General features: G+C 36.2%; 1 protein-coding gene across 1 annotated transcript; it reads right to left on the bottom strand.

Moving 5' to 3' along the window:
* Positions 1-1,580: 1,580 nt before the first annotated feature.
* Positions 1,581-7,840, bottom strand: plk1 (polo-like kinase 1 (Drosophila)). The gene is made up of 11 exons (XM_073842965.1): positions 7,169-7,840; positions 5,909-6,077; positions 5,650-5,794; positions 5,403-5,496; positions 4,954-5,176; positions 4,738-4,804; positions 4,450-4,550; positions 4,145-4,222; positions 2,489-2,643; positions 2,226-2,408; positions 1,581-2,135 (listed from the first exon to the last, which is right to left on the bottom strand). Exons 1-11 carry the CDS (start codon positions 7,529-7,531, stop codon positions 1,929-1,931), a joined length of 1,785 nt encoding a protein of 594 aa, XP_073699066.1. The 5' UTR covers positions 7,532-7,840; the 3' UTR covers positions 1,581-1,928.
* Between the last annotated feature and the right edge of the window lie 2,132 nt (positions 7,841-9,972).

Below are 9,972 nucleotides of genomic sequence, written 5' to 3'. Positions count from 1 at the left end.
TCTCTTACGCTCATAAAAGGCTGCATTTATTTGACCAAAATGCAGCAAAAGCAGTAATCGATTTTTGTTATAGAATTACTCCAGTGCCAAGCTCAGATATTTGTTGTGGAAACCATGTATTTTTTCCCCCCAAGATTCTTTCCAAAGCACACCATTGATTTGAAATAAATCTTTTTCAATGTAATGCATCCTGATTGAATAAAAGCAAATAACCCACACTTTTGCACAGTATAGCATATTAATTACCTTAAATGAACACCTCACTTCTTTCTGGGACTTTTCCAAATTCCCTGAAAACTGCAGCTGTTAAGCCCCTACTGAAAAAGAGAAATCTTGATGACACCATAATGAGCAACTATAGACCAATATCAAATCTTCCTTTCATAGGCAAGATTATTGAAAAGGTTGTTTTTAACCAGCTGAACCACTACATACACTCAAATGGATACCTGGACCATTTCCAATCTGGTTTCAGACCACATCATAGCACAGAGACAGCGCTCATAAAGATAATAAATGATATTCGCCTAAATTCTGATTTTGGCAAAATATCAGTGCTGGTATTACTAGATCTCAGTGCTGCATTCGACACTGTCGATCACAACATTCTTCTAGATAGACTGGAAAACTAGGTCGGGCTTTCTGGGATGGTTCTCAAATGGTTCAGGTCATACTTAGAAGGGAGAGGTTATTATGTTAGTATAGGAGAGCATAAGTCTAAGTGGACGTCCATGACATGCAGAGTCCCACAAGGCTCAATTCTTGCGCCGCTGCTGTTTAGCCTATATATGCTCCCACTTAGTCAAATAATGAGAAAGAACCAAATTGCATATCACAGCTATGCAGATGATACCCAGATTTACCTAGCCTTATCACCAAATGACTACAGCCCCATTGACTCTCTCTGCCAATGCATTGATGAAATTAACAGTTGAATGTGCCAAAACTCTCTTCAGTTAAACAAGGAGAAAACAGAAGTCATTGCATTTGGAAACAAAGATGAAGTTCATAAGGTAAATGCGTACCTTGATGCTAGGGATCAAAAAACAAAAAATCAAGTCAAGAATCAGGGTGTGATTCTGGAGTCAGACCTCAGTTTCAGTAGCCATTTCAAAGCAGTAACTAAATCAGCATACTATCATCTCAAAAACATTGCAAGAATTAGATGTTTTGTTTCACATCAAGACCTGGAGAAACTTGTTAATGCCTTTATCACCAGCAGGGTGGACTATTGCAATGGTCTCCTCACTGGCCTTCCCAAGACCATTAGACAGCTACAGCTCATACAGAACGCTGCTGCTGCCAGGATTCTGACTAAAACCAAAAAACCAGAGCATATCACACCAGTCCTCAGGTCCTTATACTGGCTTCCAGTTATGTTAATGTTTTAAATAAACTTGCCTTGCCTTAAATGCAACATGAAACAAAAGTAGACCCCATTTCAATAATATTTTAATATTAAAAGATTGATAGATCGCAGAGAGTTTCATGTTTAGTCGAAACACAAAACACTTCTCCTTTGAGACACTTTAATTAAACTTGTATTTATCATTAACAGTATCTAACAATCAAAATTTCTCTAAAAAGACCTTTATTTTGGAATACCAACTTATTTCAAATATTCTCTTACATATTAAAAGATTAACGTCCAAAAGCTTTTATACAAAGAACAGGCAAAAAGGTAAACAGACAAGTTCTAAAACATTAAAACATGTACAAGAGCATTCACATGATACAGAGAGCTGGCATGGTCACAAACTCCAACCCAGAAAAACAAGTGATATTAAGAGTAAACCGATCCAGAGGAGGGAGTCATAGTGTAGAAACCCAGAAAACTGTACAAGTTTTACTGTTGATATTTAAAGGCTCTCAGACTTGCTCAGAGTCTGTGGTAACCTCAAATCTATACAATTTGTGACATCAGTGGATTAGCGGGCAGAAGTAGTGGCTGCAGCAGTGCTTTTGCAGGCCATCAGCTTCTCCACCATGTTGCGAGCATAGCGCAAACGGGTGGCCAACTCTTTGCAGCATCCGAACTCCTCAATTAGGCTTATCTTATAGGTGTAGAATTCTCGCTTCTCGTTGATGTACGTCACTGCACCCATCAAGGGACACAAAATAAGCTTAGTGTGGTCCTGGAGGGCACAAAGAGAGAATGGTGAGTTCACGATTTCAATTTAGATCCTTCGATATTTTGCTGCATTTAAAACAAGGTAGTTTCTCACCTGGAAGAAGTTAATCTGTACAGTTCCATTGCTAAGGTGCAGCACAATGGCACTCTTCGTGCGGAACCAGTGGCGGAGGTAAGGCAACCGGGTCAGTTCATCCCCATCGCGGGGTGTTATGTTTGCTCCGGCCTTCAGCAAGTGCTCACTCATGTAATTCCTGAAGTACTTGAGGAGTGTAATCTAAATCAAAGAAACAATTTCAGCAAACCTGGATAACAATTATGGAACTCATTACATTTGCAGTACACACATACACATACCTTTTTGGAGAGTGCTGAAGGGTAGGAGCGAACACTGAGGTAGGATTCTGCAGAGTTGCGGTCGATGTACTGCAGACTGTCACCATCAGCATACATGATTAAACGCGTGGAATCGTTAAACAGAACACCTACGCTGTTATCACACAGCTGATAACCTATAAAGGGGAAAAAAAAAATACATTAGCAAATGGGCAATATTTTTGGGAAAGCATGCAAGTAGCTGTCACCACATAAAACCACAAATTAAACTTGTGCACATAATCAGGACATCACAAACATTCATGAATAAAGCACCTTTTCCATCCTGCAGGTTTGAGAAAACCTGGGAAACTGTCGCAAACATCAATAAAAACCATGCTGTAACCATAGAGACAGATGCATTCGGAAAAGCAATCATGTGAAACACTTATTCAGTAAATGCGTTTCTAAAGTTCTCTACTTCAACTGAACAATTTTAGTGTGCATTAAGAATTTTGAGGTGGCCAAAATTATTAGAACACTAGTATTTTCATCAGCCAAAAATGGTTAAGTCAGTTATTTCCTATTTTGCTGTAGTGAGTAGATAAGAAATATCGATTTACATTTCGAAACATTTATTGTAATAATCCAGTAAGATTTGTTTGCACAAGCAGTCTAACAACAGCCAGTGCTCCACACAGAGATCTGATCTCATCATCCAGACAGACTAAAACCAGAAGGACTGCGGCAACGTCTCAAAGATGCCTCAAGAGACCTACTGGAAAAATCATGCGCAAATGCATCTAGGACAAAAGCTGCTTAAATCAACATTATGGTGTGACCGTCCTTTGTTTAGTTAATAGAAGTTAATCGATAAAGAATATCTATTTGTAAGATTTTTGAGAGCATTCTCATTTTACAGCATTTTTAGACAAGTGCTAAAGAGCTTTTAACAGTACTGTAGCTTTGCAGGTAGGATTCTTAAACCATTTTGGAGACATTAGCAAAGTTTCTGGATTTAGTCTGTTTGTTTTGTTTCTTCATGTCATTCCAGACAGACTGGATGGTGATGAGATCAGATCTCTGTATGGAGCACTGGCTGTTGTCTGATTTTGCCAATAATTGTAATGGAGTCTATGTTTGGAAAAGTAAACTAATATATAAAAAATAGAAATAACTGATTTAAAACCTTTTTTTAAGATGGTAAAAATACTAGCGTTCTAATAATTTCACCCACCACTGTGGACTTTGTAATACCTCAATTTGTATAAAAACATAGCTGGTGAAAACACTTTACTCATTCTTTTAGGGCTAATAGAACATTAAACTAAACTGCAACTAGCTCTACAAATTGTACAGATGCACCGTTTTTTTTTCTTTTTTTTCCAACAGTAGTTTTCATTTAGCCAAAAACCTAAAATAAAGGCTTCAGTAAACTTTGTGTTCTCAGGTAATGAATTCACAGCGAATTAACACCAAAGAGAGTTCACACTGCTTACATGTTTGCCTGTTGCAGATGATCCACATTATGTGCACAAAACACACTAAATAAATCAAGTAAAGTGTCAATAAATCAGTAAAGTGCTAAAAATAGGGTAAAAATAAAATTCCATCAGTTTTTAAAATGAGTGCAACATTAACAAATTCCAGTTGTTTGTGTACTGGCTTGAGTGCATCAGTGTCAGCCTAGTTTCTTACCAAGGCCATATTTGTCAGAGTAGTCAACCCATTTACTAATCCAGAAGATAGGAATACAAGCAGGGTCCTCGGCTTCCTCTGGAAAGAGAGAGAAAGGAAGAAAAAAAAGAAAATAAATCAACAACAAATTGTGCTAGTCAGTAGTTTAAACATGTACACCAATCAGCACTTGACCATATTTTTGTGGCTTAACGTACAACAGCACCCATACAGATTTTTGCCATCATGGTGGCTTCTATTCTTATTTCCATTAAAATACAGCAATAACCATTCATTGGCAAGAAGCAGAGAATCCATGTGGTTACCTTGTCTAACAAAGTCTCTCTCAGATGGCCTGGCGGTGTTGACACTAGCGAGCTGCTGCAGCATGTCGGTTAGATTAGTGTCAGGCTGTTCGGGTCCATCCCTGTACAAAACAATTTAGACGTAAATCCATTAAACACAAATACACTTCCCCAAGTCTATAAGTGACAAGTCAAGAGTTAATTATATTAAAAATCATGGTTTTGATTCTACTGGTCAATGTGTTCAAAACCATAAAAAAATAAATAAAGTCAGTAAGTTAGCCAGTATTTGCGCAGATAAAAACGGACCTTTGCTGAAAATCTTCCCTTTGTGGCTGCTCCATTTTCCCCATTTTCTCAATAGGACTATCTGTTCCTATACACACAGAATAAAAATTACAGGCAACTTGAAAGAGTTTAAAATTAAGATTTTCAATGAAGGAGGGGAATATTGAAATCAAACGAACACAGCTATTTAAATAAAGTAAACAGCTGGACATTTTAAAAATGGATTTATCTAAACACCTTTGTTCAGTGATGAGAGGGGTTTGCGAAGGAGGGCAGGATCCAGACTTGAGGGGGCGATGGAGAACCTGGGAGGTACAGTGAGACAGGACGTGGGCAGCCGCACAGGCGCATAACCAGAGGTGAAAAACTCATCGGTCAGCAGATCAGAAACAGAAGGTCTAAGCGTAGGGTCAGCGTGCAGCATCCGACGAATCAGAGCAGCAGCAACTGGATTAATGTGCTAAACAAAACCAAAAAAAAAAAAAAAACAAGTCACCAATCTGTTTTATCACCAAAGATAATTCACTTTTCATTTTAGTGGCATTACTAGCAGAATCTACAAAACCTTGCGAGTTGCCTACTTAAATAGAACATTGAGGGTAAAACTTTATTGTTCACAAGGTGTATAGTTTTCATTTCAAGCCAACATTAAAGTATGGCATGAGCACTTTTGTCTCGTTACTTACTCTAGGAACAGCGTACTCGTTCTTCTTGATTCTGATGTAGGTCTCCTTCAGACAGGATGTCTCAAATGGCGGCTTCCCAACCAGCAATGTGTATCTGATGGACACATTACATCTCCATCAGTAATCATACGTGCTCAGTTATAAAAATTTGTCCTTATGCAAGGATGAAATACCATTAAAGATCTAGTATTTCATGAAAATCTAAATCAAATGCTTTCATAGTTGTTTAATGCAACATTGGACTTACAGAATGCATCCCAGTGACCATACATCTACTTCAAAGCTGTGGCCTTTCTTGCAGAGCACCTCTGGGGCGATGTAGTTTGGAGTGCCACACAGGGTTTTCTTTCTTTCTCCATCAAACTCAATCTTTGTGGCCAATCCAAAGTCACCTAAAGAAAAACAGGACACAGCCTTGATTAGAAAAGGTCAGAGATGGAGAGAGAGGAGAGGAAGGAGAAAAAAAAAAAAAAAAAAAAGGGCGAGAACAATCATTGTTTGCTTACCGATTTTCACATCCATGTCATCATTGAGGAACAGATTTCCGAGTTTGAGATCACGGTGGATAACCCGGTTGTTGTGCAAGTACTGGCAACCCTGAATAGTTTGGCGCATGAAGTATCTGGCCTCAGGCTCTGTCACTGCTTTCCTTCGCTTGTGCAATTCAAGGAGAGACTGTAAGGAAAGAAATAATTTTTTTTTAAACTAATAGGAATAAAAGAATTATTCACCAAAAACCTCCTAGTTAATTTCTTATTCAGATGTCTGTGGAAGAAAATTATTTGCATTTTCAGAATCTGATTGAAAAATGCACATACACTACCAGTCAATTTTTAAACATTATCATTCAGAAATCATACTAATATGCTGATTTTGCGGTTCAAGAAACATTATTCCTATCAATATTTAAAATGGCTGCACCCATTTTTCAGGATTCTTTGATGAATAGAAAAATCCAAAGATCAGCATTAATCTAAAATAAAAAGCTTTTGTAATATATTACACTATACCATTCAAAAGGTTGGAGTCATTATAATATATATTTTTTTTATAAATCACACCAATTAATACTTTCATTTAGCAAGGATGCTTTAAATTGATCTAAAGTGATGAGACATTTATAATGTTACAATTTCTATTTCAGATAAATGCCGTTTCTTTCCATTCAAAGAAAAAAAGCAGCAAATCAGCATATTAGAATGATTTCTGAAGGATCATGAGACTGAAGAAATTATGCTAAAAATTCAGCTTTGAAATCACAGGAAATTTCAAAACTTCTGTTTTGTTGCGTATAAATAGGCTTGGAGAGAAGAGACTTTCTAAAAAAAAAAAAAATAATAATAATAATAATAATAAATAAAACACTGTTCAGAAACTTTTGGCTGTTAGTGTAAATTTACACTTTAAAGAAGTTTAGACATTAAAACAAAATTAATAATTATTTTTAAATTTCTGACGGAGCTCGTTTTACCAACGATGTCTCCGAGAAACACAAAATCAACTGACGTCACATCCTCCCGTTTAAAATCCACCAGCCAGCGGTGTAAGGGAGAAAGTAAAAAGCTGTTTTACTTCATATACCGTACATTATTAGAAACTAATAAACATTTCAGTTTGAGAGAAGGAACACAGTAAGTACATGTTACTGTTATTAGAAAATAATTATTTGAACGAGTTAAATCTGAAGCACTGTAATATACTATTAGTCAGTGACAGGAATACTGACCGTTGACGGTCTGTTTTCAAATCGGTTTCCCTGATCTTACCCGTCTCCGACAGATCTCCAACACCACGTACACGAAGTCATCATCCTCAAAAAAGCCGTGAAACCCCACAACGTGCGGGTTATCGAGACTCTTGTGAATGGCGATTTCTGTGCTCATTTTTTCTTTCTGGTGCGGCTTCAGCAGCATCGACTTGGGCACCACTTTCCCTGCGAAAACCTCCTTTGTGTCCATATCTGTGATTTCGTAGCATTTCGCAAATCCTCCCTTTCCCAGAAAACGACCTCGCATGTATCTCTTCATGGTTCTGGGATCCACTAGAATATCAGGAATCTCTTTCAGAGGAGCAGATTTGGGGTCGACGTGAGCCGATGGCTTCGCCGTCTTTGCGATTCCAGCGCTCATCGTTGCACACTTTACAAGACGATTTAAATATAATACGAAACCCTAAAGTCCTGAAACAATAAATAACCGAGGAGAAGTTCTTTGCTCCTTGCTTCTTTATCCCGAAACAGCACGCAATTCACCAGTCATCCACATCCGTTTCCAACTACATTCAAATAATAACTCCTACAACTTGAAAACCTACAATATACACAGCGTTTTATCTAATAGGTGTATATTCACCGCCCTGGAGCTCGAATCGGTTGTTTTTCGCTGATGACAATGAAATTACACGGGCATAGATAAAGTGCGTCGGCCCGCTGCTCTGATGGGAATGCAGTGAGTCGCTGCTACTTTTTGAATTGTGCTCGATTCGTTATCTCCGCCTCTGATTGGCTGCTGCGATTTAAATTCTGACCAAACACAGCGAAGCATCATGGGACTCGGCGTGCACGCTCTGAAAAACTTTATTTGTGTTCTTTGGATATTTAATTTTGGGTTATTTAATTTTGTATTTTATTATAACATGCGTTATATTACTCTATTATTCAAAGTTTACTAACTTGTAATAATTACATTTTTTAATTAAATGTAAATATACACTACCAGTCAAACGTTTTTGAACAGTAAGATTTTTAATATTTTTAAAAATATCTCTTTTGCTCACCAAGTCTGCATTTATTTAAAATAACTGTTTCTATTTAAATATATTTAACAGTAATTTATTCATGTGATGTTTTTTTAGCATCATTAATTCAGTCACATGATTCTTCAGAAATTAGTCTAATATTCTGATTTGCTGTTCAAAAAAGCATTTATTTTTATTATGTTGAAAACAGCTGAGTAGATTTTTTTCAGGTTTCTCTGATGAATAGAACGTTCTGACGAATACCATTTATCTGAAATAGAAATCTTTTGTAACATTATAAATGTCTTATCATCACTTTTGATCAATTTGAAGCATGCTTGCTTAATAAAAGTATTAATTTCTATAATTTATTTCCTAAAAATGATACTGGATTTCAGATAAATGCTGATCTTTGGAACTTTCTGTTCATCAAAGAATCCTGAAAAAAATGCATCAGCTGTTTTAAATATTGATAATAATAATACATGTTTCTTAAACAACAAATCAGCATATTAGAATGATTTCTGATGGATCATGTGACACAAGACTGGAGTAATGATGCTGAAAATGTAGCTTTGATCACAGGAATAAATTTCATTTTAAAATATATTCAAATGAAGAGCAGTTATTTTAAATAGTAAAAATATTACTGCTTTTGCAGTATTTTGGATTAAATTGGTAAGCAGAAGTGACTTCTTTAAAAACTGTAAATGTAAATGTAAAAACTTTTGACTGGTAGTGCATATTAAATCTAGTAAACCTATATTAAAAATTAAACTACATTTTGTTAAAAAAAAAAAAATAATAATAATAATAATAATAATAATTACCTGATAATAAATTGCTATTATTTGCTCATGAAGTATACAACCAATCCTTTGGTTGTGTACATTATTCCATTTGTTTAATTATGCCACACGTGTGCGCTTTTGGATTTGTATACACATTCATTCATGCATGTGTGCTTAAAGTCTGTTGGGTACCTAACTGTGAAAAGTAAATTATCTTGCTCTAGTTTTTAATCTAGCCAGTTAACCCACGTGTTTAACGCTGTGTGTACCTTTGGGCAGTTGTGTGTGCGCAAATGGTCAAACGAGGGCACGTTTTAGCTTGAGGAGGGGAAAAAATATCATGTTACTTATCATTATACACGTTTTTATGTTTGTACAAGTGTGGGTGTGAATAGATGAGAGAAAGCGAGATAAACCCTTGCGATAAAAAAATCAAAACAGTGTTACAAGGTCAGTCAGTAGTAACAAACAATGTTATATGAAATGTTTTGACCATTAGTAGCATTTACTTTAGTGTCTCATTCAATATATAAATGATGATATTCAGTTATTTCTCACAGATTTATAATTAATAGCTTTTTTTCTAAATAAAGAATATGTAATAATTATGCAAATGTATTTTTTTGTTCACATAGTCAAACCGTTAAGAGAGGACATGACTTAGATTAGCTGTGTAGGTGTTTTTTGAGAGTACATCTGCGTCTTTGTGAATTCTGCTGTTTCCTATTAAGGTTGTTTACTGTTTTTCATGACAGCTTTCCCACTCACGACTTTCTCCTGTCTAGTCCGTTTACAAATGCACGTATGCACCCACCGTTTCCTGATTAAAACACTACAAGTGTCTCTCTAAAAGGTTGTCATGGCAGTTAGATAATTTTAGCATATATAAAAAGATGGGTTGCATGGTTGCAGTGAGAACGGAAGTACTTAATGTTTGCATAAAACACATGAGCCTCCTTGAAAGCTGAATAAATTGTGGATAGGCTATATTAAACTGTTCCAAAATACATCAACCTTACCTACGCATTGCCATATGGTCAGCA

Source organism: Garra rufa, chromosome 6, assembly GCF_049309525.1.
Source record: "Garra rufa chromosome 6, GarRuf1.0, whole genome shotgun sequence".
Lineage (NCBI taxonomy): Eukaryota > Metazoa > Chordata > Actinopteri > Cypriniformes > Cyprinidae > Garra > Garra rufa.
The sequence above is the reverse complement of the archived record's forward strand: the minus strand, read 5'-3'. Positions and strand labels throughout refer to the sequence as shown.

Bases quoted from the DNA above. Each gene is read 5' to 3' on its own strand.
- plk1 (XM_073842965.1), bottom strand. From the start codon at position 7,531: ATGAGCGCTGGAATCGCAAAGACGGCGAAGCCATCGGCTCACGTCGAC. The intron at 4,551-4,737 runs GTCCGTTTTTAT...TGTTTTGTACAG, and splicing joins AGGGAAGATTTTCAGCAAAG to GGATGGACCCGAACAGCCTG. The intron at 2,136-2,225 runs GTGAGAAACTAC...TGTGCCCTCCAG, and splicing joins TACAGATTAACTTCTTCCAG to GACCACACTAAGCTTATTTT.